The 17,988-nt window shown below is 42.4% G+C and overlaps 1 protein-coding gene across 1 annotated transcript in view; it reads right to left on the reverse strand.

Annotated features, from left to right (window-relative positions):
- The window catches only part of gucy1a2 (guanylate cyclase 1, soluble, alpha 2), a 41,181-nt gene extending 25,866 nt beyond the window's left edge, over positions 1-15,315 (reverse strand). The window contains exons 1-4 of the mRNA XM_085795505.1: positions 13,898-15,315; positions 7,218-7,279; positions 5,882-6,006; positions 1,650-2,551 (exon numbers count right to left, since the gene is read on the reverse strand). Coding sequence (XP_085651631.1) covers positions 1,650-2,551; positions 5,882-6,006; positions 7,218-7,279; positions 13,898-14,209 — 1,401 coding nt within the window. The 5' untranslated portion in view covers positions 14,210-15,315. The remainder of the gene's footprint in view (positions 1-1,649; positions 2,552-5,881; positions 6,007-7,217; positions 7,280-13,897) is intronic.
- Positions 15,316-17,988: the final 2,673 nt, after the last annotated feature.

Below are 17,988 nucleotides of genomic sequence, written 5' to 3' on the forward strand. Positions count from 1 at the left end.
TAGACAAATAACTTCTGCTTCAGTGTGCTTCTTCAATAACTCTACAGCTCAGGATGAATTAGTTCAAACTTGTAAGCAAAACTACCAGGAACTAGTTCACGCCTCTGTGGCAGATAAAAGATCTGTTCCCAAGGGGCCACATTATGCATCTATGAATATAGCACTTTTTTTTAGTTCAAATGTGCTCCTATTTTTTGGTGTGGGACTTAAAGGACAATTCCAGGCAAATTCAACCTGGAGCTATATTTTAAAAGAAGGATTCTGAAGATTTTTTTTAATTGCTTGTGTTTTGCAGTAGTTCTGTCTGTCCGCGCATCGCCACGGCAGCAATGAATGGGAGCAGTTAGATCTTATTCTGTTTAGGCTTTTTACAGTACATCCCTCAAACCACAATTTATACACCGAGGGGTTTGTTTACTTCAAGCAAGTGGGCATGTTTGTAAACGGGGCTATAATACGAAGTCTCACGTGAGAGTCAAGTTGACGGCTAACAGGACGTCTGAAGCGTTCCCCTTTGTTTTATCAACAAAGGAATATCACCTCAGAGCCACAACGTCTTCGTAGTAGTAACAGTAAGTCTGGATATATTTATTCTACCTGTAAACATACTGAGCGTGTCAACTTGACTCTCACCTGAGACTTCGCGAGACTTTGTATTACAGCTCCATTTACAAACATGTTCGCTTGCTTGAAGTGAACAAACCCCTCGGTGTATGTTTGAATAGCCATCTGACGTTCTCTGTGGGAAAAAATGTGGTTTTGTGGGATATAAACAGCCTAAACAGCGTAAGATCAGTCTGCTCCCATTATACGCTGCCGTGGTGATGCGGGGACAGACAGAACTACTGCAAAACAGGAGCAATTAAAAAGAAAATCTTCAGATTTCTTCTTTTAGACCTAAAATCTAGACTTAAAAAGCTCAAGACCAAGCTCACTCACACAAACAAAAAGACACACAGCAGAGCACTGCGGCTGGGCTGATCAATCTCCTCTCTGTCAGTTCTGTTTAGCATCAGGATGTTTGGTGCTGTCACTGACAGCCTGCGGAGACCATCCAATCAATAAAGAACTGGATATAGCATACAACTCCAATTGATTAATTGTTTCTGGCAAATTGGAACCAATTCAAACCTCACTCCTGTAAAAACATTGCTGGCTTGCGGCTGTGATGTAACACATACGGCATATACAGAGTACAGTAAACTGACTGATTTTTATTGAAGGTGCTACAACGAAACTTTAACAAAAGGCAACAACACTGAGCATGGAGCCCCACACGTTTCTGATGTCAGATGATTGGGTATCTGTGTGTCCTGCCATTCCAGTAACTTTACAAAACCCACAATCCATTATACACACCAGCTTTGAGCCAATTGAGCACTGCATCAAGTGAAACACTATCAATGCCTTCCACCATTACCACCATTTCTAAACGATCTCATAACCACTTGCTATGGCAGACGGCTTTTCACTCTGCCTTGGAGTGCAGCCATTTGGATCAAGTATAAATACTTTTCATTTTCAAAATGGTTGCATAGGACATCACGCAAAGCACCTCTTCTCTGGCATAATGCGGCTCTTACCACTCCTGCGAAAATAAGTATAGGATCAGACGCGCTAATGTCATCTGTTAAGTATGATATCATTACCTTCTCCTTGGTGCCAGACTGCGTGGTATCAGGCCTGGTACGGATGGTAAATGGGGATGCCAGCCTCAGCAGGATGCCCTGGAACGAAGGCTCCATCTTGGGTGAGACAATCTCAAAACAGTCCCTGAACGAGAGGCTCCTGTGAGGCTCAATGCGAGCCTGTCTCCTTAGTCCCTCTCCCAGCTGCAGTAGCTCCATGCGAGGCCCCAGGACGAGGTGGAACGGAAAGGCACGGCAAAACGTGGCCAGGCCAATGCGCAGATCACTGGGGTTGGTGGAAAGGGAGAGAGGGGGTCGTTTGGTGCTCACTGAATCAGAGTTTGGGAGGGAAGAGAGGGAAGGAGGGCTTATCTCCTGGATTTGGAAGGACAAGCAAACTGTGGGGACGGTGGTCGGAAAAAGAGAGGGAGGGGACGGGGATGAGGGGGGTGAAACAGTGGGGGAAGCAGTCGGAGTGGGGGTTGCAGAGTCACCATCTGCGTGTTCTGTATCTTCATTGGGCAATAAGGGAGTTAGAGGTGGCACCTCTTCCACCTCAATCTCTGAATGAAAGATACGTCTGGCAACAGCTCTGATCAACCCTGGCATGACCAATCCAACAACAGGAGCAGGATTGAAACAGTGAAGAAGCAACACTTTCCCTCTTCCACCTCTCTCTCCAACTTTGTCCATTTTCCTTCTCCCTTTCTCCTCCTCGAGGGGATCCTTGCACTGGAAGGAGGGGCTCTCAGAGGATGCACGGCGCCCTGTGGAGGTGCGAATGTGTTCCAAAATAGCGTCAAAGCCGTTGAAGAAGTCCTGGAGGTTGCCACCTACGGCCCTAAGCACTCGTTCATTTTCTTCAAAGCAGAGACCAAAGAACTCTTCTCCGAAATGTTCCCGCAGCTCACAGAATGGTATTCCTAGGAGAGAGCAATACAAAAACACCAATGTCAGTGATGGAGGATTGCACTCCACTGAGGGTACACACAAACCATCAACATCACAGACAGGAATACACAATAAAACATAAAGAATACCCACAGTATGATTGAATGCCATGACCCATTCTGCAGACTTGCATCTTGTTTTGCTGTCGTTCAGTATCATTTAAAGCAGAAGTAAGTGATATATTTGTGTTAATATAAGTCTTAAATAGTTATATCTTCCGACAGCAATCACTTACATAGAGTGTTTGGACTGAAACACGGGTCTGTCAGTCACTCTGCTCTGCTCTGAGCCGAAGAGAAAACATTTATCGTATCCTACAGTTTTTATCCAATGAGGAGAGAGAACGGCATGCAGGGCTGTGTGTGCAGCCAAGGAACGCCGTGAATGTGGCGACGTAGGGACGAGGACTGTTATGGTGCGTTCAAGGAAACTCGTATTTTTCCGACCGTGAAGTGGTACCAGTTCGATCTGGTACGAGTTCACCGGTCGGAAGTTACGAGTGGCCGTTATAGTGACTTTCACCGGTAAAACAGGTCGGAAAAACACGAGTGGGTTGCCTGGAACGCTACAAAGTCGTAAGTTGTGACTTGAAGCTGTAATTTACGATTTCAAAAGCCTGCCTGGAACGCAGCATTAGCGAAAACGACCGGACCACTTACTTCTGCTTTAAGTGCTTGGCCCACTTAATGTACTGTATATAATAACATGTCATTCCAGCTGCCTTCTAAATTAAACCTAATGTTACCTTTGCTCCAAGATTTTCAGCAAAAGAAAAGCTGAGCATATCAACCACAGAAAATCAAAGTAATCAAAGATCAAAGCCTTGCAATGAATATTGATAAGAGAAGATAATCATGTCACATGCCTACTGAATGAATAATAACGGAGGAAAAAAATGGGATTAAAGGATTACAGCAAAATATTAAAACTGACATGAATATGAATAAAACCTGAATCCAAAAAAAAAAAGGCAGCAAAATCCAAAACTGTGTTGGAAACATCAAAAACATTCAAGTTCAATGTTGGAGATACATTGCTGCTTTTTGAACTGACAGCAGTCAACTGAGGTGGTATGGGCACAGATGCCTTCTTCAGTACTAAGACCTCCTGGATGCCTCCCTGTGGATGTATTTCAGGCACATCCAACTGGGAGGAGATCCCAGGGCAGATCCAGAACACGCTGCAGGGATCATATATCTCCCATCTGGCCATGGTAACTTCAGGATCCCTCAGGAAGAGCTGGAGGATGTGGCTGGGGAGAAATGTCTGCTACCACAACTAGCACCCAGATAAGCAGCATTAATGGATGGATGGATACACTCACTGCATCAAGTCAGCTCTGCTTTACTCACGGCTGTCCCAGTTGTTAATTGTGTAACAAGCTACTAAAACAGACACTATAATTATATATATACTATACGATATACTGCATGCACAAATTGAATGGACAACATACCACAAGTTTGCTCTGGGTTTTACTCATTTAAATGCCTTTTTAAAATGTTTCACAACTCAAGAGAGACTGACAGGGAAAAGGAAAGTAAAGAGAGAGGGAAAAAAGAAAGGATGGTCAGTAGGCAAAGGCAGGTGGACACAAAGAAAGAGAAGGCAGAGCATGGTGGAAAGCTGAAAAGCAGAGTGATGGAGATGGAAAAGAAGATATCTGAGGAACATAGTCAACAGTGGCAGTGTAGAGTTCATGCAGTGGTGAGATCTCAGCACAACAAAGAAGCAGGAAAGAGGAGGAGGACACGAAGGAGGTGAAGGGATGTAGATAGAGGCAGGAAGAGATCTTAGATGATACAGAGGGAGGACGAAGCTGTAAGGGGTGACTCACCGGGACAGTGTGTGTGTGAAAGCCTCCAGAGTGAAAGTAGAAGCCTCCAGAGTGAGTCATTTTGTGTGTGGTGTGTGTTTTTGCATGTCTTAATGCTCGGATATTTGTGTCTGCATGTACTCTACCTAGGCCATGATACTGTATCTCTCTTTTTTTGTCTACAACCTTTTTAGAGGTGTAGCCTCTCCAGTTTGCTCTGTGTGTGTAGAAGTATAGAAGTGTCTGCACACAAATAACCAAACAATACTAAGACTCAGGGGCATGCACAGCTGGAAAACGAGAGAAGCTATTGGTGTCTTGTTATGCAATAAAAAACAACAACAGCTATCTCACAGAAAGACACCAATATGTACATACAGTATAAACCATGTCAATTCAGAAATGAGAAAAGTTAGACATGGAGTCCTGCAAGGCTCAGTACTGGGACCAAAGCTGTTTATAATGTACATAAATGATGTTTGTGAGACATGGCAACACCTGAACTGCATTCTGTTTGCACTGTTCAGGAAAAAATCTGGAGCAGGTCCTGGACACAGTTGAAAGCTATATTAGACCAGAAATCTCTCTACATATTGTATTGCTCCCTCATGCTGTATGTATTGTCTGGAAGTGGGAGAACACCTAGAAAACATACACCCAATATGTCTACTTCAGAACAAAGTCATAAGAATTGTTTCCAAAGCAGGCTACCTCGACCCAACAAACTCACTCTTTATTAAATTAAACGCCTTAAAAATACATCACCTAGTGAAATTTAAAACCGCTGTCACTATGTATAAAGCACATAACTAGTTGCTTTCGCGCTGTGTCCAGGAGCTGTTTAGGCCGAGAGAGAGCCATAATTTGGAATCTTTGAAAAAAGCTATGCAAGTATGAAAAGTCATTGTATATCCATAAAGAGAATAAACCTGTGGAAAAACCTTGATCATGAATTAAAAAACTGTAGCTCAATCTACCAATTTTAAAAAATGAATAAATCCCATATTATTGACACCAATGAACATGACGCATTGTAGAATTTGCTTGTCTGTTCTACTACTTAGTCTTCTCGTTTGTTTTGCAAATACAAGTCATAATATTAATTCTGTCCAGTCGTGTTTGGTTTTATTTTTTGTTTTTTTATTTTTTAAGCTCTTTATTTTCATTATGTAAATGCAATTCTTATATAGAAAGGGCACAATAAGCTATCGCTTCCCGCCTACACCTTTTGGTCCAATCAGTGCATCTTGTCAGTTTTTTGACCAAAAAAACTCAACTCAGAATCAAAGTACAGTACGATATTGTAATAACAAAAAAAAAAAACAATACAGCCATAATAAAAGGGTATTAGAGGTGTATTCTAAATGTATACACAAAACATAACCACATTAACTCGTATAGAGTAGAGCAGATGTGTATGAAGCCCCTCCCTCCGTGCTGTCCAGTTCTCATACTGATACGTGCAAACTTTACATACAGTACTTACCCAGTATGGTGGCCATGTACTGTAGGATTTGCAGGACATCTTCCTCTGAACCAGAATTTTCAAGAAACGGACACTTCTCCTCTCTCTTCTCTCGTTGCCGCCCCTCACTGTCAACTTCTTGACACCTGTCAAAGACACAAACCAAAAACACACACACGTACACAGGCCATGATTAGCGATGAGATCCTGATATTAGAACAAGCTAATAAGGCATTCATAGGCTATTTACCAGGAGCCAACTTGTCAGCAGCATTTTCTATATAAGAAAATAGATGAATTGATGCTGCTGAGATTTTCATACACATCCAAATCATTGTGGTGGCAAAAATCTCAAAGACACAATCTGAATGGCTAAATACCAGATAATTACATTATGTGTTTTTGTGAATCGGGCGACACAACACTTTCATCAGCTGGTCAATAAGCAGATTCACTACTGTGTTGGCTGCACAATTAGAAATACAGTGAAACCTGCAAAGAGAAAGTCGTCTCAAGAATAGTAACAAGGAAGCTCTCTCAATTCTCTGGGCAGATTTATTCCACACACATTTTGTCCAACAGAGAGAATATTATTTATTTTCAGATTTATAGAGACATCGCAACTCACAATAACATTGGCCAAGATATTTATACCATAAAAAGTTTCTATTAGCACAAGCCTTAAACACACGGACACAGGATGAAGTATTACTTCTGGTAATTCACTCAGTCATATCCCAAAAGATACAAACAGAAACTTGTGTTAGTTACAAGCCTGAAGCTACAATGCTGAAGGCCAGAGAAAAATGTTCACCCTGCACAATAAAGTAATGTGTGTGAACATGTCATCTGCTTTAAGTAATCAAGAACTATGTTACAGTGTGCAAGAATCAAGAAGAGTAAAAATAGTCAATGAAAAGCAGAAAAATTTCCAATAGAAAAGTTTCCAACCCAGTGTTTGTATTTGAATGCAATATGCTTCATGGACAATGTTACTGTTTACTGACAGGGAGGGACAGTGAGAGAGAAGCAGAAACAAGAGGTGAAGGAGTGTGTCTATAAAATGTGTCTGTCTGACTCTCTGAGTGTGTTTGTGGCTGAAAAAGAGAGGGAGAGGACAGGGAGACAAGGAGAGTGTCGGTGTCAGGCTCACAGAGATGCAACAGGTGTTTGCCTGTGCATGTGTGACGGATAGACAGACTGACTGACCGAGAAGTGAGAAGAATAAAAAAGGCCATGGGGGAGAGGCTGGGTGATGTGGACACCAAGACAACATGGAGAGAGCTGAGTATATGGACATTGATAAAGGAGGACAACAGTCAGAGAAGCACAGGGCAAATGAGGGAGACAGTCTTGCCTGATCTCCTGCTGTCTGTAGAAGTGTAGAGTTCGCTGTAGGGCCTCCTGAACAGTCTGTGTCTGCAGGAAGAAGTGAACACGTTAGTGTGCGCACATTAGCGTGAATGTGCATTTATCCGGGCATTTGTTGCACCTACAAGGTTCAATAATGCACACATCCTGCAAATCCCTTCTAAGAAAATCACACTGTAATTGGTTACCTCTAAATCCATAACGCAATCAACATCCTATATTTTTGTTTGGTCGTGGTTTCGATAATTATTGCTGTTTAGGTTTAGGCAAGTGTGACTCACATCTAAACAAACCATCAACCCTTCTGTGATGTCACGTCAAGTGTTATTGCAGGCGAAACACAGAAGACATTTTGACATGTCAAACTAAGAACGCACAGTCTCACGGTCATGTCTTGGGACACTTGGAAAAGAACACAGCCATCTGTTTTTATTAGCGCCTGTGCTGTGTCTGTTTCTTACGAAAAATGTTTATCTTAATTATCAAAGACCACAGGCTCCTGGTAAAAAAGTACACTTGGCAAATATATCTTATAGGCCTATATAAATACATTTTGAATTATGATTGAGTCCCTCTGTGAAATTTTTGGGGAAAAAGAACATTTTGTTTTGTTTTTTTCATTTGACTTTCATATTTTTGCCCTCCAAAGGTATGGATTTTTTTTTTAATTACTGGTGATAATAATCATTTCTGCATGTGTGGATGTGTGCAGCTGGCGGATTTTATGTTGCTGTCTATCTAAGCTTAATAGGGCGGGCCCAATGTGATTATCTGTGATGTGGCTCAAATTCTGTGCTGTAGTGACAAGACTAGAACACAGTGTGCCAGCTGGAGAGGTAATTCGGGGGGGGGCCTCCGCCCTTCCCGGACAGATACAGGAGTGATTTTGTGTGTGTGTGTGTGAGAAGAAAGTGGGGAAGTGCGACAGATCGTGGTAGTTCCCTCAGATTTCAAAGGTTAATAGAGTTAGTTCAGGCGTCATATTGTAGCTAACCAACTAGACAAAGTAATACAAATGTTTTCTCTTTATGCTGAATGAAACAACTGAAACATCACCTGCTGATATGAAAACATTCTCTCTACAGTGAGCCTCACATCAACTTTGCAACAACAGGAGCAAGATGGGCATTTTTTGTAGGAAAAAAAATGGTATTGTTACCCCTGAGCGCTCTGTTCCCCAGTTACACACTTGTGTCAATATCTATGGTGTATGCTTGTGTGCATGTGTAACAATAGAAATGGTGTTTTCTCATGAAAGTCCCCTCTAACTGCATCCTTGAATCAGCTAACCATTTACCACCGAGGTTGCACATTGTAGTGTGTGCACACAAGACTCTACAACACGACCAAACACACAGGCACAAATTGTTATCAGCACACAAACGCACACATGTGCAAACACACTGTACACATACATCATCATTAGTCTGCATTGTTACTATCGCTGGCATGTTTACTGTACACACACAACTCCGTACCCTGTTGCACATTAATCTCACTCAGTCACACACACACAAACGTGCTTAGGTGGTTGGGTATGGCTAGCAGCGAAAAGACCAATCAACATCGCCTGGTAATTGGGATGAGTCTTTAAAGCTACATTGAGAGCAACTAAATAATGCCAATGAATATATATGAACTCAATTATGCAAATAATAGGGTATGAACTCTCCAAAGCGCTCTTTCTTTTGACATGCACTTCTACTTTATGTTCCTTTCTCATCATTTTTATCCAGACCACTCTGTCTCTCTTATTTGCTCTGTCTCTTTACTTGGGTAGAGGAGCAGAATCTCACCGTTACTCCCTGCCCTTATTGCTCTGTATTACTCTCTTTCCATGTGATGCTGAGTTATACATTTCCCTATAGTAGGTGAATCTGCCTTCTCTGTCTGTCTGTGTGACTGATTCTCTCCAACACAAACAGACACACACACATACTGTACACACACTTGTTAGCTCCTCTTATTGTTTCTTCCTCCTCCAAATTTCTATTAGCATGAACCGGCGTAGTCTATGGTCACAGGGCAGTAGGTAGTGGTGCTCCAGCACAGTTGGAAAGCTGCCACCACCACTAAAGAAAATAGAAACTCATACACCAGATGAGACCTCGAAAGATAAATCCCAGCACGAGACGCATCAGGCCTCTCTGTAAGAGAGCGGGTAAATAATAAAGCAGGTACAAAGAAAATAGTTATTGCTGTTGTCTGTTATATGGATATAATGCAGCCATGGCAGGGGTTAATATTTTTACCCTGATTGGGCCATATACTATCTAGCTGCTAATCTCTGGAAAGGTTAAATAGGGTGTAAATTGCTTTGGAAAAAATGAATGTAAATTCTGACCAACTGGTGAAACAATGATTTATTTTCAAATGTATTTTTTCTTTTAAGGTTTTAGGCCGGAAAACCTTATAATACCACCTCGGTGGTCATTTACTGGTCATTCAATGGCATTGTGTTGAAAGAAATATACATATCTGGTAGTAGGTAGTATCTCCAGGACCACACATATCATAGGAGTGTTGTGTTTGATGACTTAACCCTATATCCAGCCATAAAACAAGGCAGGTCTATTCCTTTATAAAACTGTCACAAACGTGGATTTACCACACACGCAAGCACATTCACAGGCTTAACTTGTTCATAACAATGTTCATACTTGTGGCCAACACTCAGGTCCTTTTGATCAGCGTCACAGGTCACTGAGCTAATGGCCACCTTCCACGTGTATACACAATGGTGAGGGAGGGAGGGAGAAAACGAATGTTTGCACACGTGTGTGTGTGCGTGTGTGTTTATGTGTCTGTTGTTGCTTCTGGGTCAGTGTGGTCAGGTTGAAGACAACCACAGAGAGCATGCTCTGTTCGCTCTGTCATGGTCCATTGCAGTCAACAAAAGACACCGCCACTACACGCAGCCACTGTGTGTGTGTATCAAAGAGACAGACTGAGAATTAAAAAGCTAAAAAACAGTGAGTGAGTGAGTGAGTGAGTGAGTGCCTCTGTATGTACCTACTTATGGCAGCAATTAACTGTTTTGATGGAGCAGCCAGTACTAATGTATTCAGAGCTGTAAAAAGACCTTGGATATTTACCCTTTCCCTGTCCTTGTGACCGAAGCACATCACCATAATGGCCCTCACATATTTACATTTTTAAAAAGGCTCAATTTGTGCCCAGTTGATACCTGTAATTGCAATCACATCTCAACAAACAGATCCATGCATTTATGCAGATAAACACATGTGAACACACACACACACATCCCAAACATTGCCCACATGCAAATGCTGAATATCATCACAATCGAGTGTGATCGTAACGCGTCTTCAAGTGTTCACTCTGCCGTATTTTTTCCCAGCTCTATTAAAGATCAGGGCCGGTAAGAGCTGCAGCTGAGAGCTGAAGTTGCCACTCACTGGCCCTCTCCAATATACACTAACTTCAGATTTTTAAATGTTGAATTTCATTATTTTTTGCAAGGTTGTGCATGAGCAGCAAAAAGACTGACTGTTACACTTACTGCTCTCTTATATTGATTTATCTACAACATCTATTTCTCCCAGGGATGGGACCACAGGGTCTGAGAATTTGCAGTTTGGAGAAATCTATTCCCACAACCTCTTGTAGTCTAATGAAAACACAGCAGTGCTCTTATTATCTGGGGAACCAACATAAATAGACCTGAAACATATGTGAGATCAAAACTCTTAGATCAGAAGCAATCACTTGCGCACCAAAAATACTTATTTATCTATTAATGCATCATTAATCCTCAACCCATTAACTCATCTCTGTCTCTGTCTCTGATAGAATAAAGATTACATGAACTAAAAGTTAAAAATGGCTCACAGCAATGCATACTCACTGCTAATGCAGCCGGTACCACTGAGAATCAACACCATACTAAAAGCTTACAGCTCTTGGTTGGGTTGTCTTAACTGACACTGCCTCTTGTTGAACCATGCCCGACCAATCACAGCTGACTCTGGTTCATAATGTGCCAGAAGTCCAGTATGAAACCCACAGACAGCACAAGTGACTCGAGAAGAGCATTAAGGCAAGCCAGAGAGGGAGATATTGTTCTCCGGGGTTCACACCAAACATGAAGCAGAGCAGCTTTAACTATTGATCTTTAGATTCTATAGGTGATCATAGGATGAATACATTAAGATGTGCATGATGCTATTTGTGACTTTTTAGACAAATTCCTGTACCACTGCAGGAGTCAGGAGTTTTCTCACTTTCACTTAGTAGCCCACAACCTGAATGTGGTAACTACTGTCAGACTATTGTCTGAAATATTTTGGAATTCAGTGATAAAATTGGAGCTAAAATTGAAATTGCTCAGAAATGACAAATTAAATATCCACATCTCGACTCCCCCCATGCATGAATTACAATGCTGTGACTTATGCATGGGGGGAGTTGAAGGAATATGGGGCCAATTTTGAGATCTCCAATAGAGCAGGAGGTTATCAGATTCAATTTAGACTTTTGCATAAAGAAATAACCTATTCTTGAGCTGCTCTAATGGACACATGACTTATCCTCTCATGGATGTGTAATCATACGTCAAGGTATCCAATCTCCTCACATAGCTCTATTACTGCCCAAGCAGTTTTGCTGGGGGAAAGTTTCTCTAAAGGGGATTTATCCAGGGTCCAACAGACAGCTGAAACCCCCTCCAATTAGTTTGAACTCCCAGTATACATGAAGTTGAATTCATGCCTAATACTGTAGTTCGTGTTGCTGTTAGTTCAGCTGGAAATGGAATATAGTTACGTTGTGGCCACTGGTGCTGAATCAAACTTGTTTCAGCTTGTTAACTGACTTAGTTAAAACAACAACGTGCTTTCTCAGCTGTGTAGTATCGAGTATACAGTCCAGCCTGACATCAATCACACCAGAGATTTTAGCCGTCATTACCCCCATGGCCATCATCAGGTCTAGTTTAGGTATTTAAATATGTATGCATTTCATTAAGGCCTAAAAATGAACATAACTGAGGACATGTCACCTTGTATGACAATAGGGTGAGCTTATGCTTGCACTGAAGTCTTAGCTGAACCCATTTTTAGGTTGAGCAGGATCTGATGTAGTCGGGTACTTGCAAGATGGAAAAAACAGAACAGCCACTCTGAGCTTCAAAACAGCATGTAGGACTCTACAGAGGCTGCGTCCATCCCTTTTAACAGTGTATGGTTTTGACTAAATGAGGTCAGGTCAGTAACCTCCGTGGCATCTGTGGCATCATTCATGTAATGTCATGGTTAGAAAACATGAGTTTCTGCTGTCAATTTGTTTGACTTTATTTTTAAAGTGCAATTCTCTAATCTGGAGCAACATTTATTGATAATACTTTGCATTTTACAAGATGCAATAAAATATGAGAACAATCCACTTGGTAGGAAAAAAGAACAGTTACTGAGAAATGGTGATGGCAAGAAGTCTTGAAACTACATAATCGTAATGGGCATTTAGCTTAATATCACTGGATTATGAAGGTGCTTTAAGACAATATATGAGTTATTCTTGTGAAAGTTTATGTCCCATCTCATATGGCTTTTCTGTTTTGTCTCCGTCTTGAACATCTGTCTGTCTATCCGTCTACTTCCAGCTATATCTTATTGTTGAGCAGCTACATAGTGGGAGCCACATTACAGGAGATGCAATCAAATTCCAATCGCAAATGTCCTAATCACACGCCATCTATCACAATTGCACTCAGTTCTAATAGCTGCTTTATTACATTACAGCCTGTAATACAACTGAGACACGGATAGAACCGAGACACACAAACACAGAAACAGGCTCATTCGTCACACTCCTCACATCATTACATGTACACAGACATGGCATGGGTACCTCTCTCTCTCTCTCTCTCTCTTGCTCACAACAACATACTTATTATATAATCTGCCAGATGAATCAGGGTAGGAGAGAGGAATGAAGAGTTGTGGGGGTTTTTTTGTATCATCATATCATGATATGAGACATCATCTGGGTTTCTGAAGAATATTGTGGTCGAGTTTGAATGTTGCCCTTTCCCATGCTATCAAATGCTGTGTTCCTGTGAACTCTGGAGAAAGCCTTTAGCCTCTGGCTGTTTGGCCAGTGACTGTTTACTACTGCATATCATCTGAGGACGAACAGATGCTCTAATTGTACACAGGTTAAAAAAAAAAAAAAACAGACATGAAATATATATTTTTGTGACACATTTTACAAACGAATGCTCTTAAACTTTTTGGGAGAATTTGAATTTACATAGTAATAAGATATTTGCTATACATTTCACCTTTAAGTGGGAACCATTGGATACCAGCAATGCAACTTTTTATAGGACCATTGAATTATATTTGAAGAGTTAATTTGCAAAAACAGATAAGTTCCATTTTGGGGAAAAAAAAGAGCTGATGTTTTTGAATTATTCTTTACATAGTGTTGTTTTCAATAAAGCTTTATTGTTTTGAGTTACATCTGTTTTTGTACATCTCCTTGGTCAAAGCCACTCAACTTTGGTTTGACTGATATCACCTGGTGTAAATAATAATTAAACTTTTTTTTTTTTAATTTAAAAACGGAGTTATCTGCTTTTGCAAATGAACTCTTCATTTCTTGATGGGAGAGTCAAGCTCTCCAGACCTTATGGTGGGTGCCTACCGTGGGTGAGGTCAGTCGCCTCAGGCTCTCCCCAAGCGAGTCCAGGTTCACCCGTCTCCTCCTGGTGACCCTCTTGTGGGGTCCTAGCTGCTCCTCGCCCGCCGGGCACGCCGACCTCTCGGCCAGGCTGCGGCCGTTCCAGAGCAGCGCTCTGTGGGAGGAGGGGAAGGAGGAGAAGGGGCAGCCTCGGCTCTCCTCCGCCGGCTCCAACCCGCCATCCCCTCCGTCTCCCCCGGGGCTTTCGAGCCCGCAGTCCGAGCCCACCGAGCTGCTGAACGACTCGGAGGAGATCTTGCGCGACGACGAGGACATGGTGGTGGTGGTGGTGGTGATGGTGAGGAAGAGGAGGAGGAGGATGGTAATGATGGTAGTGGTAGTGTTGAGGACGACGATGGTGGTGATGATGATGGTGGTGGTGGTGGTGATGGTGGTGATGATAATGGTGATGATGCTACAGCCGGTTCCGTACCACGTCCACCTCGACGCCGGGGAGTCATCAGATTGTGAGGGGGGAGGAGGAGGAGGAGGAGGAGGAGGGTGGGGTGGGGGGTGAGGGTTGGGTGGGTGAAGGGGGGTAAGGTCCGTCTATGTGATTATGAATGCATATGAGTTGTGTGTGTGTATGTACGCGTGAGGTAATGTCCAGGTCTGTCTGTGTCTGCGTGTGAGACTCAGCAACCTATTCAGAGGGAGAAGGGGGGGGTCGACGAGAACTGGAGCACTAACGGCACGCAAACATTTATGTAAGGGGGGAGGGTATCGCCTCTTAAAAACCGTCCTGCTTTGCCCCCAAAACAAATCCAACCTGCTCCCTATAGGAAGCCAAACAATCTCCAGAGGGATGCTTCGGATAAATAAATAAAAATTTTTTTTAAAAATCTAACTATTTTGCAGCAGATGTTGCTTTAAGTGGCGAAATTGCAAAAGAGGAAAAATGACAAATGTCGCAAGCACACGCAACGTGTTAGTCCACCACGGTAATTCCGACACATGTTAATTATTCCTCTCGCGCGCAGTGAATTTTGGCATCCGAAGAGCGTAGCATCGTCTCCTGGTTTTCTGCACACTCTCGCCGGAGAGAAATGCCCAAAGTCACGCCAGATGTGTGTGCCGCTTCCCTCTCTCCTCCGTCCCTTCTCCTCCTCCTCCTTCTCCTCGTCCTCTGCGACAGCGCTTCTCCTGTCTGTCTGTCTGCCAACCAACTGTCCGCGCATCATCCGCTCATCACTCCACTTAGACTCCCCGAGCCGCTCTCCCCGCTCTCGGCTTTTTGTCGCCCGCGTCTGTCTTTTTTTTTTTTTTTTTTTTGGGTCGTCGCGCGGAGTGTGAGTGCTGGGCAGCAGAGAGGTGGCGCGAGATGAGGAGAGACAGTGAGCGCGGCGCGCGCGGTCAGCCAGCAGCAGCAGCACGCACCGCTGATGTTCCCGATGAAAGCGGCTCGCGCTGTGACAGACAGACAGACAGACAGATAGATAGATAGATAGATAGATAGATAGATAGATAGATAGATAGATAGATAGATAGATAGATAGATAGATAGATAGATAGATAGATAGATAGATAGATAGATAGATAGATAGATAGATAGATAGATAGATAGATAGATAGATAGATTTCCTCTTGTGTAACACTTGGTAAGTTAGGTGGAATCAGTTAACTTTAACACATGGTGGGCTACTTACACGTGGTTGTTCCTCAATTAACTGACTGAAAATGGTAATCGGGCAACATCTGATAGCAATCAAACAACAGTCATGGCCAATAAGCCAAGTTGATTGGCAATGTGCCAGATGTGTTCAACATGAGCATACAAGGACAAATATGGCTCCACGGGAAGATAATGGAGCTGGCAGCAGTGGTGCACGCTTGTTGCCTCCCATCAGAGAGTGGGATGATGCTCATGTCTGGCACTAATCACAGCCATGACCTTGACCTTGATTGGCAGACCATGTCTGTTCATTAAAGGCCCCAAAGGGACAAGTGGAGAGACATTGAAACAGACTTGATGCATCATGCAAGTGTGCATCATGCACACACACACACACACACGGCACAGTGCAATTTCCTGGAGGTGCCTACTAATTCATTTGACTTTCTGGAGCAGCATGACCCCAATACACTGCTTAGAATTTAGCTCCCTCTGTCTCTCTCTCTCTCCTTTCTCTAACACACACTCTCATTCTAACACACAACTCTAACACATAGTCTGCATCTCTCTTTCCTTATCTGGTCGCTCGCTTTCAACAATTGGTCTGCCATCAATCATTAATAATGTGGGCATTTAATAAAGTCAACCCTACAATGGAATAAATAAAGTCCCAGAGAAGATAAGGCCGCTGGCTGAGGCACTGCTCTCAGCTGGCAACCTGCCATCTACAGCTGATTGCAGACATGGGCAAAAGCTCTGTAACTGTGCTATCCTATCAGGGAATTGAAAAGATAGGAGGGCTACACTGCCATGCTGCCACCATGTATCATTCAATAGGTGCATCTAACATGGATGGCATCAAATTTGCATTATTATCACAAAATAACATTCTACTCCCAGTGACACTGTTCCTATGAATTGAAATGATTTGATGGACTCACTGTGTTGTGTGGTCGCCATATATTTGCCCATATAATAAACATTTCCAAGTTATGAGTAAAAAAGGTACGAATTTCAATTTATTATCGGTCTAATCTTGAAACTTTTTGTCGTGTTCTTTGAGCACATACCGGTTTTGGCATTTATCCTTAGCCTAATGGTTTGAAGACACTAGCTTACTTAAAGCCAGACACATGATTAATTTAGGATGAATTAATAAAGCATCAAGCTATATACGGTTTACAATATTAACAGTAAATAGACCAATAAAAAGTAACTGAGAAGAAGAGGAGATGACTAGCATGTTTGGCAGACAGATTTACAGTGTCAAGCCTGGAACACACAGGTAGCCTACTTTGTAGAAATGCAAGAAAAAAGAGGGGAAGAAACCATATATAGACAAAAACATCCAGAAACTCTCTCACTCGCACGCACACACACACACACTGAACAGAGTTTACAGCGTCAAATCTGAAATACGTGTAAGTCGTGGAATGCAGGAAGATAAGAAGAAGTTCAGCTTCATGACACACCAGTAAGTCAGACCCAGGTGTCTTCCTCCAGAAATAAGCAGACAGTTAACACAGTTCTACATTTACCTATGTGACTACCACACACACACACAATTTGAGCAGTTTATTGCTTTGTAAACTAGTCACCAGAGTTTAGATCTTGTATTTATGCGTCAAGTGTTTTAGAAGGCGTGTGAGGTTCGATTTTGTGACACAGAAAATACTTTATCTTTTTGTCAGATATATTTCCTCTGCTTGCTAATCATGTGTGATGACTGTGTAAAATGTAAGAGAGAATGAGAAAGAATTGAAGAAAAGAAGAAATCCAAGGCAGATAGTGTGAACATCACAAAAACAGCATGGTGTGGGGGGTTGCAAAACAATATATGTGTGTGTACGTGCATGTAAAGCAGAGACAGGGAAAGAGAAAATGGCTGTCTCACTCATAAATCTGCCCTGAGCCAGTCTAATTGGCCATAACCATACATCACTCCACGTCACTCTGCTGCTATTAACCATGAACCTGGGCCTCTCTGTCACTTGTGCAATATAAATAACCCACCGTCCTGTCCTGAGGGACGGTTGACACTGAACAAACAGGGTTAAAGAAGAGCTAATTGCATGTTGTGGTGTTACACTGAAGATTGTATTACAGATTCAGATGCCCATTTAATACACATTTTGATTGTGGGGTATGTCTTTTTTGTGCAGTTGCATTATATCCAAGGCCAAGGGGTGGATGATGGAGCTGACAAACTGAATTACTGCTAATTTATGACAGAACTGACCCACTGATGCACACATGAACAATAACCCACACTATAACAAACCCATTAACCCCATCCCAGATCTTTGACAATGAAAAAGGGTCTTTCCAAGGTGATGTTATAAGACCAATAAATAATTATAGCTGCTGCGCAGCGATGGGTCGGGTCCGGGCTATTTTTGGCAAGTTTAGGCAAATTCTGAGCAACAAATAGGAGAATAGGAAG

This window comes from Trachurus japonicus, chromosome 13 (assembly GCF_045865225.1).
Source record: "Trachurus japonicus isolate A0001 chromosome 13, Traja_1.0".
Lineage (NCBI taxonomy): Eukaryota > Metazoa > Chordata > Actinopteri > Carangiformes > Carangidae > Trachurus > Trachurus japonicus.